This window comes from Lycorma delicatula, chromosome 4 (genome assembly GCF_047948215.1).
Source record: "Lycorma delicatula isolate Av1 chromosome 4, ASM4794821v1, whole genome shotgun sequence".
Taxonomy (NCBI): Eukaryota; Metazoa; Arthropoda; class Insecta; order Hemiptera; family Fulgoridae; genus Lycorma; species Lycorma delicatula.
In genome coordinates, this window is record NC_134458.1 from 139,354,055 (window position 1) to 139,376,934 (window position 22,880).

Consider the following 22,880-nt stretch of genomic DNA (forward strand, 5'->3'; position numbering starts at 1 on the left):
TATCAGAAGAGGAGGATATTCCTGAGTAAAAATATAAGGTTACTTTAATATCTGTAAAAACTAATTACAATTTTATTTTAATATTTTCAAAACTTTTGTGATTACAAAGAACTATTGCGTATTATATGTGTTTTAGAAGACATTGTATAGAGTAGCATGTCACTGGAGATCTAATCATGAATTATCAGTTTCTGAGACAGATACAGTTTTAATTATATGCATTAAAATAAGTCAGCAAACCTGTTACTCTCAGGTGATATCTGCACTTACTAGTGGAGACGTATTGCCCACTAAAAATCAGATTTGTGACCTGCACCCATTCGTTGATGGTTGTGGAATACTCTATACAAGTTGGAGGGTGCTTACAAAAATCAGATATACCTTTTGCATCCAAACATCAAATTATCTTACCACCTAAACATCGTCTTACAGATTTCATAATAGAAAACAAACATCGTAAATTACTGCACGCTGGTCCACAGTTACTGATCATATTGATTCAAACGAAATATTGGATACTGAACATTCGTTATACTATTACACAAATCCTTCATAACTGCATAACGTGCTTTAAATTAAATTCATCAGGTCATTCTCAATTAATGAGAACTTTACCTTCTAATCGTGTTTGTTCATCTCGATCGTTTCTTAACACTGGTTGCTTTTTTATCAAAGCCGGAACTCTAAACAAAGGTGAAAGCTTATATTGGAATTTTTTTTCCTTACAGAAAGAGCTATTCATATTAAACTAATATGCGATTTAACTACTGAAGCATTTATGGCTGCTCTTCACAGATTTATGGCACACAAAACAATAGTTCTACGTTCTATTGGCAATATATTCGTTCTATTGTACCCATTCCATGGGTGCACATCATGATTTACATAAATATTTTAAAGATAGTGAACGTTAGTTATCAACAACAGTGTCTTCGAAGTCATGTCAGTGGGACTTCTTCATACCACCATTTCTTCATTCTTCCCATTTCGGCGGAATGTAGGAGGCTGGCGTGAAGTTAATGAAATACTACCTCAAACGAGTGGCAGGGAATAACATCTTAACATTTGAGAAAATGTCTACTTTGCTCACTGAAACAGAGGCATGCTTAAATTCTAGACTGTTATCTAAATTCTCAGACAATCCATTAGAAATAACCTATCTTACTCTGGGACATTTCTTAATTGCTAAGGCTTTAACTAGTATCCCTGGATACAGTGGATTCAACAAATGGCACAACACATCTGGCAAAAACGGTCAGCTGATATCTGAACTCTCTTCAGCAGCGACAAAAATGGACAACTGAAGAAGCCAACCTTAACACCAGAGATGTGGTTCTAATAATGTAAGACAAAATACCACCCCTGTGTTGGAAGCTGGGTATTGTGAAAGAAACGCATGCTGGATCTGATAATCATATACAAGTGGTGACATTATGGAACAATAAAGATATTTTTAAAAGACCAATTGCCACTATCTGAAAATCTAATCACCTCAAACAGATCACTTATGAATCAAAACTAGCAAGTGTTTATTATTTTGATTTGTAACATGTCTTTTGTTTATCAGTGATATATACTATCATGTAATTTACCTTTTATAAATCATTTTATTCTATTGTCTTAACCTTATTATTTTTACTCATATCTTTTCAAAGTGAGTATTAATATCATCTTAGCATAACAAAAAAGTATTTTTTTTGTGGCCAGCATGTTGGAGATAGCGCCACTGTCATATTACTGGTGGAAGGCGTTCAGATGAGCGAGTCTTATATTAACCGCGATATTCAGTCAGTCTTATATTAACCGCGATCCTGGTGGCTGGCTCCACTCGATGCAGTTAAATAGATATTTGTCATTACATCATACTTTTTTGTAATAGTGTTTATTTTCTTTATCACCTCACCTGGCAGGATTGAAGAAGTATCTATTACACATAATTAACGATATAGTCCACTTTTTATTGCAATCTTATATTTTTTTATTAAACAACACAAACAGCCTCAACTCTTTACATTTACCTCTTTATCTCTTTACATAATACCTGTTGTTTAAACTTTCAATTAATAATAAACCTCAAATAATTGATTTAATATCACTACAAAATCATAATTCTATAATAAAAAAAAAGGTAACTATTCTTTATGCTTCTCTAATCAATTTTGTTAGTTTATAATTTATTGGTAATCATAATAAAACAAAAAATAAAATTAAAAAAAATTTTACCATGTTGGTATGTTAAGACCCAAGTTTTTTGGGTTGTTACTAATATCGTTATTAACATCATGTAAACAAGACCTACAATTAGAAAAAAAGCTTAAGAAAATCTTGCACCAGTGTTTAATTAAAAGGATACAAACCAACAATTAATTTCTCTTTTACTACCCAGAAAATAATGTATATACTTTCACAGAAATGCATGTATATTTTATGATATTTAAAAAATTAAAGGAATTGCCAAGGGCCTAATATGCAACTTCTGCTAGTTTTCTCGTAAAAACCTACAGAAAATCATAAATATAAGACAAAAGACAATATAATCCAAAAACATTTGGATTTTGGACTTTTTCTTAACTGCAGTAATAAGCTCTCATTGGGAGCTTATCAGCAATATATCATAAGTGATACTTATTTTCATTGGTTCCAGAGTTATAGCCAAAAGAAATTTTAATTAATGAAATATTTGGATCTTACAAGGGGAAAGCACATCAGTTCGAATCAGACTTCATCTCCTTTTTTATTTTTTTATTAAACAACACAAACAGCCTCAACTCTTTACATTTACCTCTTTATCTCTTTACATAATACCCGTTGTTTAAACTTTCAATTAATAATAAACCTCAAATAATTGATTTAATATCACTACAAAATCATAATTCTATAATAAAAAAAAAAGGTTACTATTCTTTATGCTTCTCTAATCAATTTTGTTAGTTTATAATTTATTGGTAATCATAATAAAACAAAAAATAAATTAAAAAAAAATTTACCATGTTGGTATGTTAAGACCCAAGTTTTTTGGGTTGTTACTAATATCGTTATTAACATCATGTAAACAAGACCTACAATTAGAAAAAAAGCTTAAGAAAATCTTGCACCAGTGTTTAATTAAAAGGATACAAACCAACAATTAATTTCTCTTTTACTACCCAGAAAATAATGTATATACTTTCACAGAAATGCATGTATATTTTATGATATTTAAAAAATTAAAGGAATTGCCAAGGGCCTAATATGCAACTTCTGCTAGTTTTCTCGTAAAAACCTACAGAAAATCATAAATATAAGACAAAAGACAATATAATCCAAAAACATTTGGATTTTGGACTTTTTCTTAACTGCAGTAATGAGCTCTCATTGGGAGCTTATCAGCAATATATCATAAGTGATACTTATTTTCATTGGTTCCAGAGTTATAGCCAAAAGAAATTTTAATTAATGAAATATTTGGATCTTACAAGGGGAAAGCACATCAGTTCGAATCAGACTTCATCTCCTTTTTTATTTTTTTATTTAAATACATTTGATTTATTAATAATTAATTATTAAACCTCTGATTGTAAAAAAAGCTTTATGATAAATTATTCAATGATAAAAAAAAAAAAAAAGAAAAAATATAATTAGTTATTAATGAATTTTATGCACTTTTCATTTAAAAAAATGTGTATATACAATTTAATAGGTGTACAAGGAAGTCATGTAGTGTCTACATCAGATTTAAAATTTTTTTTAACTCTTACTGAATTCCTCTGAAAGTGATAAAGTTCAACACATATCTGTCCCACACAATGAAGAAAAATAATATAATTCTCCATTTTTACAAGATATCAAATATGTAAGAGGTGATGAACATTCAGATACCTATTACAGAAGGAATAAAAGAGACACAGCCGTTATCATATAACACTGAGTACCATAACCTACAATTAAAATTGCGAGCTAAAAAAATCTTGCTTTCTCAGAGGCAAACATTAAAATAAGTTTTCCAATATGCTATGAACCTACTATATCAAACAGGGATTAACATAAATCAAGTTGAATGAATGGTAAAAATCAACTAATTAATTCATTTACAAATTTTATGAAAAATATTAAATATGTCCACAAAATATTTTTAATAAGATACAGTGCTGTTTAAAGTGGGATTCATAAACTACTTAACATATCTCTAGATAAAATAGCTGCAATATATCTAACAAGTATAGGTTAACTTAAAAAAGATAAACAGGTCAAAACAAAGTTTCTAATAACAAACATAAAAGTACAATTTATGTCCCCCAAAATAACTTTTAACCCAGAAAGGTAATCAATACCTTCATTCACAGTATTATCTCAATAAAAAAATATTTGTTAATTTGTACTGATGCATAATGGACATTTAAGCAGATAGGTGAGCATAAGGAATTAAAAAAAAAAATATCCATAACCATCACTCAAATTTACAATCCATAAATCAAATCTCAGCGATCTGTTATTTCAAAATAAATAGAATATGTTTATAAAGTAAACTAATGTCTGCCTATGCTAACAACCACACGACTGATCACGGCATATCCGTCTACACGTTAACAGTCCAGCAAACAGGGTACTTAAAAATACGATTTATCACAAAATTACCTAATAGTACTCTAATGATAAAAATTTAATTTACAATTATGTTGAGAAGCTGTACCACAACAATATACAGTGTACTGCACTAACATTATACTCTAACCACTACTTTTTTTAGAAGTAAACAGGTCGGGAAGAGGTCATGTATTACACCGTTTATTATACGAAAATTCTTACCTTGCAGCTTTCTTGTAGCAGCCATGGCTATGTAAACATGAAATGCAATAATTCGGGCATAGTCTAACTGTACGATGTATAATCACAGGGAAAACTGAATAGACTATATTTTGACAAATTGTAATCAACTAAACCTTTGTTCATATACAAGATGGCAGCCAACCGATTCATTCTGATCAAAAAAAATAGTTGAGAAATCGAACTGATGGAACAATCCGCTATAAAAAACAGTCTCATACTTAACTTTAAAAAATACTTCAAATCTGAAATGAATAAATAATAAAAAACGTTTTTAATCTTAAAATTCGTAATATCTAGTGTTTTAATACAGAAATTATATTTTTTTCTTTAAAAATAATTATAATACAATTTGTGTTCATCCGCAGGTACTTGATGCTATTGCGCACACTCAGCAACCTTGAAAAACAAAAACAATCGACTGTAGACAAATATCAGCTGTTCAATATGTGCTCCCTTAATTCAAATTATACTATTTGACGCAAATATCTTTCACTTTAAAATAATTATGCAAATTACATTTTCACGATCTTTCATAGGAAAAAAATTATTATAAATCTGTCTGAAGCCAATGGCCCTTGTTACACAGATATATTAAATTGGGCTAGATTTGCTTTTAAAAGAAATTGCACTAAATGATCAGTAAAAAGCATCGGAGCGAAAACAAATTTAATTGTATTAAAAAAAGATGTATCGAAAAAACATCGTTATTCTGGAGTTTACATATATATTTTTAACAGCCATGCCAACAATGTTACTAAAGAAACATCCTACTACCATTATTTGCCATTAATTAAAAATATTAATCATACGCAACCATAAAACTGATTAAATTTATTTTTATAAAATTTCAAAATAGTTTGCTGATGTAAAATGTTTAATATAAAATATGAATCGTACTGAACATATTCAGTTGACTTTTATTTGTTTTAAATCTTTTCATTGTCTAATAAATAATTATCCACATAAATATTTTTGAAATGTAACACTTACTCAATGAAAACACTTACTCTTTATAATGTGATAAATATATTTTACTTGTAGAAGAAATGACTGACCATGATATGTAATGAAGAGGTTGCCCAATTATAGTGTAATTTAAAGCATTAGCTTGGAATATATAAAAAATAATATTACTTTACCTAATTTCAGATTCAATTTATGTTTGTCATGCTTCATCGTTCCTCTCTTATAATGTCTGAACAGCACAATGTCTTATCCCTTTGTCATTATATTTAAACATTTTACTGAATCTCTTACAAAACAATCATAACTTTCAGAATAATTTAATATAATGTCTATTATATTAATGTTAAAATCCAATTTGATCCTTTTTTTTATTTTTATGATCCCTTTCAAACTTTAAAAATTGATTTTTCCTTAAGAATTTATTACATTTTGTTTTCTATTAACTTTTAAGAGTAAGCAATTTCACAAGAAATTTGTCTCTGAGGTAACTTATATGTGTAAAAAACATGTGTTCCATGTTTTGAATTATCATTCTTAAATAAATCTAAGAGAATAGTTTGAATACTTGTATTTAGCTGACAGTGATAAATAAAAGATATTTATCAACTTATTTGATATTTCAGTGAAAACAATAAAAAAAAGAATTTATGTATTTATTTGATTGATGGACAGTGAAGCAGCAAAGAGAAATATCTGATTTATTTAAAAATATTAAAGTTAACTATGGAAATAAATTCCATTATACAGTCATAAAATTATCTTGTTTATAACCAGTTGTATTTAAAAAGTTAAGGAAACAAAAAAAAAAAAATAGAGATGAATGTTAACTTGCACACTTAATTTTACTCAATAATTTATCTATTTAAAAAAAAAATATGCAATAAATTTTCTTGATGAGTTAAATGAAGAAAAAAATATTTTAAAAACTTCTTTAACTCCTATTAAAAAAAAAATTGAACTGATTTTATACTTTTTGTAATTTCAGTTCACCCTTAGAATTAATTACAATATTATTATTTTTCACAGAAAACACTTTTTTTTCTATTAAAGGAAAAGTAGGAAGCAGTGTGATTGCTAGTTTTGCCGTACCATGCCTTTTAAAAAGACGCAACGTACTATTTAAACGGTTCTGTACAAATCAAGTTTTTAGGCATTGTACACATTCTAGCGGAAATAATACGTACTTTTATGTAAAGAAATCTAGTTTGAGGTTATGTATGTGTATTTATACTTCACTATTTAAAAACCGTTCGGATTACCGTTTTTGTTCGAAAATGTTAGAATAATTTTTTGGATCGCAAGTACACAAAGAATACTTTTACGAAATGGACGGATGTAAAATAAAGAAAACTGTGATACATACAGGTTCTGTTCATAAACCCCCGGAAACAGGTTCCAAGGTAAATTTGTCAGTAAACTTTACTTGAGTAACTTATTTTGCTTATGAGAATTGCATTTTCATGCATTTGTGACAATTCATGCTCTTAATAATTGGAGATTTTTAATCAGGCGTATCATTTTTATAAAATAAATAATTTTTTTAATCTAGAGGGAATTTGATATTGAATTATGATGTTAATCACAGATAATGATGTTAACCACAGTAATGATGTTTTCCACAGATTTACTTAATCCTTCCATGCAGATGTTGGAGCAGTTCATTTTTGTTATGCATTGAAATACTTTTTCATTATATTATGTTTTGTATTGTATTCTTGATTTTTGTGTTCATTTTTTAAATCTTGTTGGGATTTTGTAGATATTGAGTTTATTATGGTTTCAAAAACTGTATGTTTTTAAAATTTTACTGACATCTGAAATTTCATTACTTTTTTCTGTATTTTTCTCATTATGATACTTCCTCAGTGTTACAGAACAGATTACATTTGTTAAATACTAATCTTTTTATAATGAATAACACACTGTAACTGAAGAGTTGGAGTCAGAGGAAGAGAGTTTATTACTGAAACAAACTAAGTTAATATTTTCTTGTCAAACTGGTAGATATATATAATTTTAAGTGTAGTATTGAAGTGTTTTGTTTTTAGGTATATTTTCATTTTCAAACAAGACTCAAAGATGATGATGAAACTGTTATTGATGATAGTCGTAAAATGGGAAAACCAATGGAATTAATTTTAGGTAAAAAGTTTAAATTGGAAGTTTGGGAGGTTATATTATCAGCAATGGCCGTAAATGAGGTTGCTAGATTTGACGTTGATAAAAGTGTAAGTTATTTTAATTATTAAATTGTCAAGTCTTTATAATTAACTTCATAATTTTTGTATAAAACTTATTTGTAGTAACTATTACAAGACCTGCTTAATGTGAACTGTAGCAGGGTATGAAAGTAACATTAAATGTATAAAGTAACTCTTTATGGGGTATAAAGTAACTCTTTATGTTTAATTTCATTGTCATGTACCAATTGTAGTTTTTAACTTTGTAGGAGTGAGTTCTTTGTAGAAATTTAAAATCTAATCTCCAAGAATCTGTTAATGGTGCAAAGATTTTAAAAATAAAAAGTAAAAAAAAAAAACGGAATTTGTGTGTAAAGGACTGTTATAAAGAGGTGTTCAATGTTATTCTTATGTAAGCCATAAATGTGTTAAGCATTCTTAAATATTTTAGACATCACCTTCCTTGTTGCCTTACTAGCTGCTGCTGCCTGTTTAAGTGGCTAAATTACTTTCTATACTCTTAGTCTTACTTTCTTATTATATTACTTTATATTATTTTCTTACTTTTATATTATATTATTTTCTTACCATCTGTTAGTATATATAGTATTAATGGTTAATGTACAAAACGTTTGTACTTAATTCATTTTATGGTCAAAAGAAGACATGTCTCATTTCTTGAAATAAAAAATAATATATCGCAAAGTTTTTTTTTTTTTAGTTATCTTATTATGTGTTGTATATTATCATTTACTGCATACTTTATATTACAGTTTTTCTCATTTTTGTACATAATGAATTACATTCTTCCTGTTTATTCATTGCTCTATTATATTTTACATTGTATAAACAGCATGTGCATGTATTACTTAGAAACTGCCTTTTTTCTTAATGTATTTTTTTAATTTATGCACTAGTTTATACATTAGCATACAATAAATTAATTTAACTTATTTCATGTATAACAAAATTATGTTTATTAATTACATTAAATTATTTATGCTTTCAGTTGGTTCTAACATATCCCTTTGTATCTAAAACACTTCGTGATTCTGGTAAGCCTGTGGGTCAGGTACGAAGGCATTGTTGTGGAAGTACTTTACAAACTGAAGGCACAGGTTACGAGGATCTTAACCAGTTAATAAAGAATCCTTGTGATTTAATTTTTGTAATGGGTAAGATAAAAACAAATAATAATATAATATATTTGCATATACACACACACGCACGCGCGCTGAAACTAATTTTCCTTAATTATTAAAAAAAGTTGTTTTCTTGTTTAATAGTGTCAGAAAGTGTTTTCAAAGTATTTCCTTTCTGTCCCTTTGCATTTGTGGCAACTTTTAACTACTGGATTAAAACATTTTTTCCAAAAAAAAATTTTCCCAATTCATAAAATTGAATTTTAAATTAACAGCTTGAGACATACTTTGGAATGAATGAGTTTGGATTTGAAAGCATACTGTGCAACTGTGGTGATACCCAAGAATGGAATTTTTTTAATGCATCATATCACATGGACATGATGGCCATTCCACACATCAGGATGCTCCTTTGCATCCTATTCATTCAGGGAAAGATTGTCAAGCAAGTCTTCCAATATTAAGATCATATTGAGGAAGTGTCCTATCTTGCTGCCAAACATGGAATGGTCAGTATCAACACATGATTGTTCAATAGCATGTTGTAATAACCAAAGATATGAATTCCTGTTACCCTTTGATTGAAGTAATAAGGTCCTAAGGCTCGATTTATTATCCCACACAAACATGAACAAGAGATGCATTAGGTAACAGTCCAAAGTTATACAAGGCTTTTCATCAGACTAATAAACACAGCTGTACTGGTTTACTAAGCCATTCAATTTGAACCATACTTCATCAGTTCATATCACTATGCTAGGGAATTAGGATCTGCTTTATAAGAATAATAGATTCCTCATAAAATTTCACCCTTCTGTTAGAGTATCTTCATCAAATGCATAAAGTAATCTTGGTTGGTAATAGTAGTACTTAAATTTCAATCTCTTAGAATCTTTTGAAAATTTCTGGGTGTTTCCAGCCAAATTTGAGTGTATCTGGATACTCTTTATTAATATCTTTGCAACAAGTTGTATGTGACAAAAGTACAACCAGTTTTATTGTGACTAAAGTGTAACAAGTTCTATTATGACTAGTATATCCAGTTCTTCCAGCATTTTTACGTTTTTTTTGTTAAGCCTACTGAAATGTTGATGAGTCAGTAGTAAAGAATTGGAAATTATGCATGGAGTTCTTATGGGCTGCACCAATATCCTTATATTTTTCCATAAATTTTGAAACAAATAGCCTAGTTTTTATATTCAAACATCATTATTTTTAATACGGATGAAAATATTAACTGGACAGCAGTTGATTAGTAATTGCATAAACTGATTACTAAAACTGCAAAATTAGATTTCTCACTTAGATTTCTCACTTTACAGAATTTTACAAAATAAAATTGCATCCAAGCATAACTATATAATTATTTTATTAAAATCAATTTTCTAAGAAATAGGTGGCACCACCATCTATTTTGATAGTGATATATATTTTAGTATATTTCAATCGGTACAGTTAAGTTCAGTTAAATGGACAATATGCATAATTGCTTTACTTAAAATTATTTTTATTTGATTTTAATTTTGATTTTTAATTGTTAATTTTAATTTGATTTTATGCCTTGACGTCATATTTTTACATTTGTAGAAATTTTTACAATTTATTTTTAATTTAACTGAATAAAAGTTTAAAATAAAAAGATTAAAGGTTTTAAATTATTAAATAAAATAAATAAATGCAGATATGTTGTATCTTATGAAGTTTGTAATGTAATTTGAGATGAAAATATGAATATATAATGCAGCTGATGATGCTAGTAAATCGCAAAAGCGTTCCTGCATATATTGTGGAATAAGGTAAATCATCCTACTTTATTTATTTTATACTTTGGTTGATCTAATAAAATAAACATATGTATGGTCCAGAAAAAAAATTATACAAAGGTCTATTTTTATAATGAGGTTGGATACTTTTTGGAGATATATTTATATTTAATACAATTCAACTTAGAAGATGCACCATCACTTAATTTATTATATAAATAATAGTTTATTGGCAAATGCTTACATAATAATTTATAGAAGGTTTTGAAAATGATGTCCATCCATTTTATGCTCTTGTCAACCTGCTTGACCATGTTCCTGGTTACTTTTGTTAGATGTACCCTGTCTGTTTCCTGGATGTTAATTCCTGCATGATGTGTGAATTGCTCCTATAAACAATTTCTTTTAAGTAATCCCCACCGAAAGAAGTCTTTTTATGAGAAGATCTCGTAACTGCAGCTTTAATTTGCTGTATGACCTGCGTCATTAAAACTGACCTGTATCAAGCATATTTCTGATCTAACACTGAATCTGTTTCCCAAAATTTTTTAACCAACTTCTGAATGCCACTTTTCACTGATTCTTCCTTTTCAAATTTCTCCCTGAAGTTTTGCTTTCGTACAACATGAAATTTTGTCTTTAAATAAGTTTCCATCACAAATACAACATGTTTCAACCGATGTTGTTGGCTAAAGATGTATATATTTTTTTGTTATAGAGGTGGGGGAATTCGTTTTACAGATGCCCATGCAACTTGGGCAGTGTTGGGGTCGCTAACAGATGCTGCAAGATGCTGTGTGCATATGTTAACCCTACCAACTAAACCGCCACCCCTGGCTGCCCATCCTTCCTGGGACCGCTAATGTAACATTCCTTCAGGAAGGAGGGAATATGCCCTCTCACACATTCATGCCACATATAATCACATATAAACAGTGTAAGAACAACTCAGCAACCTATATACTGTAGAAAATAGTTTGCAGCACAGTTAAACTGTACAGAAACAAAGCAAGAGACACAACATACACAGAAAGAGCATCAACCCAATCAACATCAACTAACGTACTCAAACTACTTCCTAACACACATACATATACAATACATTAACTGTTATATACATATAATATATATGTTATATACATACACATACAATGGGAATAAAATTAATATGAGGATATACAATGATCAATACATACATATACATCTGTACAATTTTTAATATATACATTTTTTACATATAATATACATACAGTCAATTACATACCTTATTGTTTATTACATATCTTATTACCTTATTACTCTGGGCAGTTACAAGTTTTTCCCTCCCATATTCCTGGAACCGCTCTACAGAGCATTGCGTCTCTAGGCACTCAGTTGTGGGCCTGTCCGGCCTGGCACCCTCTGGCGTCTTATGCCTTGATGGGCCTCTCACAGGCATGTAACTTATGTAATACCTTCTTGACGAAGTTTTCTACTGCCCTCCATTCACTGGTTTCCTTTAACATGATGCCCTGCATATCCTCAGGATATAACATGTCTTCCAGGCCCAAAGCATCCAGCATCTCCTCACACTCACCTCCAACGTCACAATCGGGGCATAGATCCATTCTAGGCCAAATCTGTGAAGGTATGACCTGTAACCTCCATGGCCCGCTGGGAACTGTGTTAAACTGTATCCCAGCGAGCCATGTGTTCACCGAGTGGTAGCCTCTATCACCAAGGCGAGGTCGTCCGCATATCCTACTGTAGTTACTCCCTGTGGAAGGGGAACCCAGAATACCCCATCATACGTCAGGTTCCGAAGGGTCGGCCTAAGGATCGACCCCTGGGGCACACCCCTGCGCTCCGTCGTTCAACCAATCTGCCCTGCAACCTGCGTGCCGCAAGGTAAGATCGGATGATGCGCCGTAAGTACGTGGGTACCACGTGATCTTCCAGTGTCTGCATTATGGCGATGTGAGATGCAGTAAAATGCATTTCTCCCGTCTAGAGTAATGAGAGCGCATATACCCCGCCGACTACCTCTCATGATTCTCCCGGCCACCTTGAGCTCAGCGGCCATGACGTCGAGAGCGGACCTTCCTGCAAAGCCGTACTAGTTCGCAGAGAGCCCACACCCCTCCACCACTGCCGTCGATATTCTGTGCTGGATCATGCACTCCAGCAATTTGGCCATTTCTATCATAGCCTTCGGCCGGTAAGAGGAAGGGAGCGCCGTATCCCTTCCCGGTTTTGGCACAACTACCAGCCGCTGGCGCTTACATTTCTCGGGAAAGATGCATTTTCGAAGGCACGCGTTATGCACCTCCAGGAAGGCCTTCGGCTGTGGCCGAACCGCCATCTTGACAACCAAATTTGGCAACCAGTCCGGTCCCGGCGCCTTAGCCGGAGGTATGGTTGGTTTGCTTGGCATTTCTCCCGCCACCACCCCATTCGGACACCGTAAATCATAAGACCGATTGTCTGTGCCACACACGGGAACTGAGCCTCGAACAGTTTAACGACCAATATCCTAACATAGCTCCTAGAGCTTACCTAACAGCGTGAGCGGACTAAGCGCGGTGACATAGACCACCTTACATGTCCCAACCGCTCACTTGTCATATATTTGCTAAAATGGGTAGGCGCAGCCCGTTAACTACTAAAAATATGTATCTATAATAAAATTTATTTCGTCTGGGCGTGGTTGGTGAGCATCTGGGCACCCGTTGCCCTTAAAAACGAGCTCGAGGCATACCATCTCCCCAGATTCTGTATAAACTTATACAAGGATCTTCCCTTAGTCATGGTGTCCCATTCCATCTGCCATGCTTCCATCACGAGGCTCTGAAGCCTCTTCCGCAGGCGGGGAAATGGGCAACTGAATTAAATTTAGATCTGGTGCATAGTGATTACCATTCCGCTCCGGTACTGGCCTGATTCGAAACCGCATCCCAATCTCTCGGCCTCTTCGCTCTTCACATGGCTGCCCGAACTTTCACAACTAAATCGATTGGGAGAGTTTTTATTTCCAATACGGTGGTAGCCTCGTAGGAGGCTGTTTAAAAAACACCAGTGCATACAATTAAGGCTCTGCGCTGGGCATTCCTTAAATTTTGAATAAGTGCTCGATTTCTTTCCAACCTATGCGCCCAAACGGACGCCGCGTAAGAGGTTATACATTCGAAGACACCTCGGTACACTATGCACATTTGACGGCCCGACAGCCCGTAATTCTGCTTCACCCTCCGGAGTACCTGGAAACAGAGTATCCAGGAACGTCTGGTAAGGAACGTCTGGTAAGTTGCCACAGATGTTAAAGTGTAGTCACGACCACCAAATCTGCATCAAACACTGGACAACACGTGCAATGGCTTTGACCGGTAACATGATTTTGTGAGCTACCAGAGGTTGCGCTGCAACTCGCGCATGAAATCTTGCTATAACTTGTGTCTGACTTCCTTGATGGCATGAACATACTCATTATGGGCGCGCCGGTAAATCCGCAGACCCTAGGCGCGAACGTCATCAACGGTAATCCCCATTAGGGGGCGACGCTGGTATCTTCTCCTAGCAGACCTAACTCTTGTGCACGCTAAGGTCAGAGCGTTTAACAGACGGCTTTCTAGAAGCAACGGTCATGATGGCTCCAGGCACTCTCCGATCAGCGGATCGGCCACCACCTATGGGTCCGTCCATTGGCCGAGGCCGCCGTAGGACCCTATCGCAGCAAGTCTTGAGGGCTTGGCTGAATTGTTCAGGCATAAATTCCACCTCCCCCCTGTGCACCATGCGCCATTCCAACCCCTGCAAGGCTGCTTCGCACTTGCTCCGCAGCTTGTCCTGATCCAGACCCTTTATGTTATAGCGACCCGAATCTGGAGCTCTTAGACCGCCTCCGTAATCGATCTCATAGGTTATATGTCTGTGATCGATCACACTGGCCTCGGGCCAGACAGTTCAACTACTTGTACTTCGTAGCAGATCACCCTTCACCAAAGTGTCGTCGATGTAATTTTCCCCCAGTTCTCAAGAGAAAGTTGGCGGTTGTTCTGCATCGTTAATCAAGTAAGGTTCTTGGCTTCAACGAGCTGTTCGAGACCAGCGCCTCTGGGGTCAGTGAGTGGTGAACTCCAGACGGAAAGACTTGGTATTAGCGTCCAGAATCCTGCACAACTTCGCCAGCAAGTCATTGATACTCCATCCAAGCTGGAGATATCCCGACACTATTACAGCATCGAGCGTACCCCCTCGTGATTCGCACGACGGTGAATTGCTCATCGGACCAGTGGGGCAGCCAGAAGACACCCAACGAATTTGAGCCAACCACGACCGCGGAGAGCGGCCGTCCTCCACGAGAATGAATAGGTCCATTCCGCGGAAACCGACCACCTACCCCCGACCGCGTACGGCTCCTGGACCAAGAGGTCCTCATGACTTCACTGGTGGCCGCCCGAGAAGGATGCAGGTTTAACTGCCCCAGGCGCAAGCGTTCGACATGGTGGAGTCCGTCCTCAAAGGCTTCCCCCAATTCAGGTGTCGCCATAAGCTGCATTTTTTACAGCTCTCTCCCGAGAAATCTCATACGTCCTGCACTGCCTACCCCCGACCCGGTGTTCAGCAACGCGGCCTTTCACCAAGGTACAGGTGGCGCACTTGGCAGGGCAATTGGCTGTCCTGTGTCCCGGAAGCACACTGACCACATATCTCGACTGCGCTGTGCAGTGGAGAGAGGTGTGACCAAAGCCCTGGTATTTGAAGCATCGGGCGACTTCTGTATAGTCGAAAACCCTACATGAAGTCCTCCCGGAAAAGCAGACATCCACCGGCCACCAAGACCTTCCGGATCTTAGGCGAGGTCAAACCAAGGTGCCGAACCACCTTGGTTTTGCTAAGGAAGTCCTCGACGATCATATCCAAGATAGGACTTTGACCGTGCACGGCCCTGAGGAGGATTTAGGGCTCCTCTACCCTTATCGCCCTTGGCAAATCATATACCAATATCGGCGGCCTCCGCTCGGCCAGCAATTGAGCTTTCAGCCCGTTCTCCAGAACGTCGGCCACCAGCTGCTGCTTCGCCTGCCGCTCACTAACGACTTCCAAGATCACGCCATGGTCCCTTATTTTCGTGACTCGGGTTACTTCGATCTTTTCTCTCCTCGGGTCCAGAACCTTTTTAAGGGTTAGCTGTCGCTACCGACGAAGCCCCCGGACCAGGTTTAAGCGGGACTACCTTGACATTGGTCCGTTTAATTTTAGCCGCCGACGCCTAAACTGGCGGCGGTGGTTGACCAACCCGCTTAGGCGCAGGCGTGGCAGCAACTGAGGCGAAAGAGACAGGCTTCCTAACTTTCTCTTCCACCCGTTTAATAGATTTCTGGAGTTTGCCTAGAGCTTCATCCGTCACCGGTTTGAAATCCGGAACTCCCTCCACAATCTGGTCGACCTTCCCTGAGAGCCACGAAACAACCGAGTCCAGGGCAAGGCGCCTTGGAGCCCCTCGAATTTTAATGCCAGACCCGCAACCATCAAACTACACTCACTTAAAAAGAAGTCGACTATCTTCCGAAACTTCTTTGAGGAGATTTTGGTCCATTCAGACCGCATCTCCTTGATCCGTCCGATGCAGTCGGATCCGGAGCTTACCTGCCTCACTCGAGGCTTCACCCCGGGGACCTGCCGCACCGGGCCGATCTTTACCACCGGATTCCGCTTTCCCGGACCGCGTGGGGAGTCGTCCTTCGGCCTTGGCTTGCTCTTCGCTGCCGCTCACTCCCTGCACAGTTCCGACCGCAGCCTTCCCCGCACAGCTTGTGGCAGGGGTATCAGCAGGAATTTTAGTGCAATACGCCGATGCACGTGGGCGCAGTACTGCCTTTGTGGAGACCTTCCGAGTGACCTCGGCAAGAAGGGGTTGCCGGCAACCAGGTCCTTAGCTATAGCAACAAGGTTCTCCAAGCAATCTCCCTCGGATTGCTTCATAGCGTCTCAAAGAAACAAAAACACCTGCTGTACCGCCAGGCACTGCAGTAACAGTTCCCATGCCATGAGGTCGTTTATTATAGTTCTTGTGAACGCGGCAATCGCCTTCCAGTGTTCTTCTTTCTTTATCATGATGTACATCACTTCCTCTAGTTGGAACATTTCTGTTCTGCCCAGAGAGTCTAGTAGTTCTATCCTTTGTTCTTCATATCTCGGACACTCGAAGAATACATGAAGCGGCGATTCTTCTTCCTCACATGTCGGGGTAGTCTGTTCGTCATCAAGATCGAATTTGTAGAGGTATGTCCTGTACCCTCCATGGTCCGCCAGAAACTGAGTAAGGCAGTAGTCTAGTGAGCCATAGGTTCTCCCACACCATCGCCTAACATCTCTCATCAGGCGGTGCGTCCGCCTGCCTCTTGTGCTGCCATTCCACCGTTCCTGTCACTTATTCTCCATCTTCTCAGTCAGCGTCTTCTTCCATATCCTTTTGTCTGTTGATGAGAGGGGCCCAAGCTCTTGTAGTCTGTCCCGTAACTCAATTACTAGATCTACTGGGAGGAGTCTCGCAGGTACTTATGCTGCTTCCTCGGACACAGTCCTGTAGGCTGCTGTTACTCTCAGGCAGCATCTCCTGTGTTGCTGCCATCATATCTCTGTACTTCATTACTCTGTCCTTCCCACATCTCTGCTCTGTAAAGAGCCTCGAGTAGACTACGCTCACTAGCAGCTTCCTTCGTTGTTGACGTGGGACGTGACAGTTCGGGAGGAGAGCAGCAACTAATTTTCAAGTTCTTTCGGCCTTCTCACATGCTTCTTTTATGTGGGAACCAGGTGTCTGTCCAGACGCCCAGGTTCTTAATCGCCTGTCGCTTCACGATTCTTTGTCCATCTAATGATATCGTTAAGGTATGTCTTCTCTTGGCGCGTGTGTTAATTACAGATTCAGTCGTAGGTCAACCTCGTTCAGCCATTTTCTCACTATATTATAGGCGCTGGTGATTTTCTCGACTGCCTCTTTCATTTATGGCTTCGACTACGAGGGTCAGATCATCCGCATAGCCCAGCAAAGTGACTTTTGGGGGTAGCGGGAGCTGGAACACCCTGTCGTAGGTAACATTTCTTTTGATGGTGCATTCTACTACGCCGTTTTCTACTTAGCAGCGCAGTTTGCACTCGGTCAGATATGACGTTATGATTTGCATGATGTATTGGGGTACTCCACGTGTTGATAACGCCCTACCTATTGCTGAGTGTGAGACGCTATTATAGGCATTTTTCACGTCGAGCGTAACCAGGACGCAGAGGTTACTTTTAATCTGGTCTTCCCTTCGGTTGAAAATGCTTTCTGCCATCTGATGAACGTATTGCTGCATCGAGGGTCGATCTGCCCCTCCGAAAGCCATATTGGTTCTCAGAGAGGCCGCCCCTTGATTTCGATCGTTTCTGTATCATCCTCTTCAACTTCTTTGCCAGTGTATCGATCATGATGAGTGGTCTGTATGAGGCTGGAAGATCCGGGTCTTTTCCTTGGTTTGATATGAGCACTAAGCGTTGCTCTCTCTATTTCTCTGGGAATATTCCTTCCCGCAGACAAGCTTTATATACACCCAATATCGTGTCTGGCAAAGCCTGTGCCACCGCTCTGATTACCATGTTCGGTAGGCGGTCTGGACCAGGAAACTTATCCGCCTGCATTCGTGCTATCGCCGCTTTAAGCTCTGCGCTGGTGAACGGCAGGTGAGACCCGCTCTCTGTCTCGTTTTCTTCTATCAGTGTCTCCCTGCATGGGAAGAGCTCCTCTATGATGTGTAAAGTCTGCGTTTCATCTCTCTGGAAGCCGAGTCTCTAGGCTTTAGTGCATTCTTTAGTAGAAGCCGGTAGGGTCTTCCCCACAGGTTCTATTTCTGCTAGCAGTTTCTTCCAGCAGTCTCTTTTTGACTGTCTTATTATCATGTCTAGCTCTTTCCTGCACATTTTATACTGCTCAGTGTAAAGAACCCTGGCAGCATCATGGTATGCCCTCGTTTCTTGTCTTCTAAGTCGATGGCATTCTTTCCTTTTTGTACATATTTCAGCAGTCCACCAGTACGTCAGTGGGTGTTGTTTAGCACGGTGTCTTCAGGGAAGTGATCTGTTGCAAGTCTCTTTAAAACAGTTCAACAGGCATGTGGCCTTCTCCTCAGCTCCATGGATCTCCTCTATTCTACTGAGATCTAGTCCCTGCACGAATGCCGCCTGATTTATACTCATGATACTCTCCAATCCTCAGCAGCTTACCAGCCTCTTCTTTCTTGCTCATTGTTGGCAATTGTCATAAAATGGCCTGGTGGTCACTGGCTGTGTATCCTTCCCACACCCTCCATCCTCTGATCTTAGGTGCCAGGTCACGTTCACGGTGAAAGACACATCCACTACTAAACCAGTAGTTCCCCTCCTAAAGGTGAAAGTATTTCCTGTATTTAGGCAGATGAAGTCAAACACCACTGCTATGTCCACTAGTATACTACCTCAGGTGTTTGTCCTGGTTGAGTCCCAGGAGGTCGACCAGGAATTGAAGTCTCCCAGAAGAAGGACCAACAGATTGTGTGCAGTATTTCTCTGTATCTATCTATAGTGATGTTGGGCGAGAGATAGCAGGAGTATATATACACTCCATTGACCCTTGCTCTGTCAAAGTCATGTTCTTGATGTATTTCCTTTGTGGAGAGTTGGTTGTGTATCCAAATGGCTGAATTTCCTGTTATAGGTAGAAATCACCCTGGTTGTTGATGTGAAGCATAAGGTTCTGAGATGAATATTAAATCAGCACCCATCTCATGTACATATCTATTCGTCATGTCCTGCGCCAGGGTCGAATGATTTGCAGTAATCTGTATGATTAATGCAATTGATGGAGGAGAGGAATCCTTAACACACTTCATGAATGTGGTATACATGGTAATCATGCATTTATCAGGGTTTTCTCAGTAGTAAGTCCTTCCGAGTTCGAGTTTCATGCTGGAAATTGGAGTACCTCAGTGACGTGTCCTAAGTGTTACTTGTTTGCTGCAGCCATAAATATTATAATAAACAGCGTGCAAAAACCGATTATGTGTTCTTTATTTGTAGATGATTTTTCTACTTGTGTAGCATGTAAAACATTAACTACTGGTGAGAGGATACAATTACCAAACAATTACACCACAAATTACACAATTACAAATGTAAATCTACTGGATTCACATTTGCTCCGGAAAAAACCGGAGAAAATGCATTTGCTTTTCCTGGTTGAGGAAACATGTTGATTCTCAACTATATTTACATGTTGAACCAGTTGAAGCATGCATCATGTGGGTTAGATTTCTAGGAATATGGTTAGACCAACGGCTAACATTGGTAACACATATGAAGGAGCTGAAGGTAAAATCTCTAAAAATATTGAGGGTTCTATCTAATACTCGTTGGGGAGCTGATATTACATGCATGTGGCGATTCTATCAAGCTGTAGTCCGTTCCTGATTAGACTATGGCTTATTTGTTGGCGCAGGCCACCGCACTAAAAATGCTCAATGCAGCCCATCATTCCTTTTTCCATCTTGCCATGGGTGCTTTTCGCTCTAGCCCCATGGTAAGTCTGCTGGTGGATAGTAGTGAGCCATCTCTTTGTAACAGACAGAAGCAAATGGTTTGCTCCTACATGTCATGCATTTTAGCAAGCAAAATCGATACCAGGAACAGTCGAGATCTATTGCTTTGCTAGGCATCAGAGCTCAACGTCCTTTCTCACTGTCCTTAATGTTGCTCCATGTTAATTACCCTCCTTGGTAGCCTTCTCTCATTAATTACTGCTTTGATCTATGTCAATACAGTAAAAAGAACACAAATCCAATTATCTTGCGCAACAAATTTTATGGTATTATAAACAGCATGAATGTTTATATTAAATTTATATGGACAGCTCTAGAAATGTTAATTCTGTTGGTTGTAGTTTTGTGGTAGGTAACAGAATATACATGTTTGGTCTTCCCAGCATTTTCGTTGCAGAACTGTGTGCCATTAATAAAAGGTCTTACATTTGGTTAGCCCAAAATTTTGACATGTGCGTGATTGTTTAGATTACATGAGTGCCTTACAGCCAATTAGTGATATATACTCTAGATTTCCTGTTGTTTGTGAGATTCATGTGTCATTTTGCAAATGACTATAGACATAATAAAATTGTGAGCTTTTGCTGGATCCCTAGCCTTATAAGAATTTCAGACAATCAGGGCACAGATAGTGCGGCCAAAGAGGCTTGTTTTCAGCCTAATTTTACAAATTGCATTGCTTCTGATGATCTTGTCTGTTTCCTGAAGAGGGTAGTTCATGATGAGTGGCAGATTGAATGGGAGAACAATAAACTTCGCCCACTTAAGAACACTGTTTCACCATGGAGCTCCTCAAACAGAAATAACCATTGGGAGGAGGTTATTCACAATCTGCTGTTATCATTCACAATCTGCTGTTTGTGAATGAGGCACACTAGGTTCACTCATGGATATCTGATAGCTCATTGTACTCACTATGACTGCTAACTAACAGTGTAGCGCACTCTTGTGGATTGTATCTGTTATGCGGCTTTGCATCACAAATTTAGACTAGGTGCTATCATGTGAACTATTCGAGGGGAATAATGAAATTAAGTTATCTTATGTTTCACGATTCCTTAGGGCAGTCCGTTTATATTCAAATATTTGAATTACTGTGCTTCAGCTGTTTGTGCCATTTGCTGTAAAGCAGATGGTAATTTTATTATCTTAATTAGTTGTATAGGATGACATATCTTTGTATTTTTATTTTAATCATAGCATTTGCTTCAGGTTTTTTCAATTTAAGTTGTATTTTAATTATTATTAAAAATGTGTTTATTTTAATTGTGAGTTTTAAACATTTATTTTTTTTTAAAACACATAATCATGCTTGGATGATAACGCCAAAGCATTTTTTGCCCAGAAAAAAAAAATTACATTTTATTTTGTATTCTGATGCCTGTTAGTCTTAACAAAGTGGAGGCCATTAAATTCATCATCTCATATAGCCTATAGAGGCAGCTGACTATAACATAAAAAGTTGAATTAGTATTAAATTTCCCATTGCTTAACTTATTGCATCCTGAAAAAATGCCTGTAAGAAAAGAAAGAAAAATCTATTAAACTACTTTTTATTTGTTTTTCATAATTATTCTAGGTAGATTTGTAAAATTAATTTAATTGTTTTTTAATAATTATTTTATTTAGCATTTTTGTGTTGTTTACATAACTTTACCATTCAATTTACTAATCATCTAGATATGATACTGGTATAAGAGCTTTTTTTGTTTTTTAGAAACATTGCACTACTGCTTACTTAATGGGGCATATTTAAAATTTGTTATCCATTTTGCGTGAGTTTAAATGTAATAAGATTAAAAAGTAAAGAAAAAAGGGTATTTTTCTTTTAATTTTTTCAAAGAAAAATTTCAGTAGTGGGTGCATCAAGGAAATTTAACAAAAAATTGATTAAAGACATTCTCTGAATTTTATACAATTATTATGAAGTGAATTATTATTCTTCAAATTTATTGGGAAAGTTAAGCTCAACTAGCATAGTCTTACTATCAAATGCTAGTGGTAGTGCAGAGGAGAGCAGAAAGTTAGATAATGAGTTATGCTCAGCACTTTTAAAAAATTTATTTATATTTAAAATGGCTCACTTTGTTATTCAATTTCTACAATACACTATTGTTTTGTTTTCAAAACCTAATATATAGGTACAGTCTAGCATGCTGTAAAATAATTAAATAGTGATGTAAATAAAATTTAAATTACAAGGGTTAAAAATTTTATTTACAAGGGTTATTCAAATATAAAACAGAATTTGTTTACATAGTTTTATTGATATTAGATAAAATTGCAAATAAATTACCATATTTTTATATATAATTTCCTTCAACAGAAATACATTTTCTCTACCAGACAGGTAGCTTCCTGATCTCCTCATCAAAAAACAAGATGGCTACCCCAATGATCAGTTGTGCACATAATGCTTGACTGTAGCATTTT

At 36.5% G+C, this 22,880-nt stretch overlaps 2 protein-coding genes across 3 annotated transcripts in view; one reads left to right on the top strand and one right to left on the bottom strand.

Annotated features, from left to right (window-relative positions):
* Not3 (CCR4-associated factor Not3) overlaps positions 1-4,944 on the bottom strand; it is a 55,788-nt gene extending 50,844 nt beyond the window's left edge. Inside the window, exon 1 of the mRNA XM_075364281.1 lies at positions 4,786-4,944. Within this exon, the coding sequence (XP_075220396.1) occupies positions 4,786-4,810 (25 nt within the window). The 5' untranslated portion in view covers positions 4,811-4,944. The remainder of the gene's footprint in view (positions 1-4,785) is intronic.
* Positions 4,945-6,958: 2,014 nt separating this feature from the next.
* The window catches only part of LOC142323918 (AH receptor-interacting protein), a 39,387-nt gene continuing 23,465 nt past the window's right edge, over positions 6,959-22,880 (top strand). For both annotated transcript variants that reach the window (XR_012756177.1, XM_075364283.1), the window contains exons 1-3: positions 6,959-7,172; positions 7,821-8,000; positions 8,962-9,127. Coding sequence is in view for 1 of the 2 variants with exons in the window: in XM_075364283.1 (XP_075220398.1) it covers positions 7,098-7,172; positions 7,821-8,000; positions 8,962-9,127 (421 nt within the window). In the remaining variant the exon portion in view is untranslated. The remainder of the gene's footprint in view (positions 7,173-7,820; positions 8,001-8,961; positions 9,128-22,880) is intronic.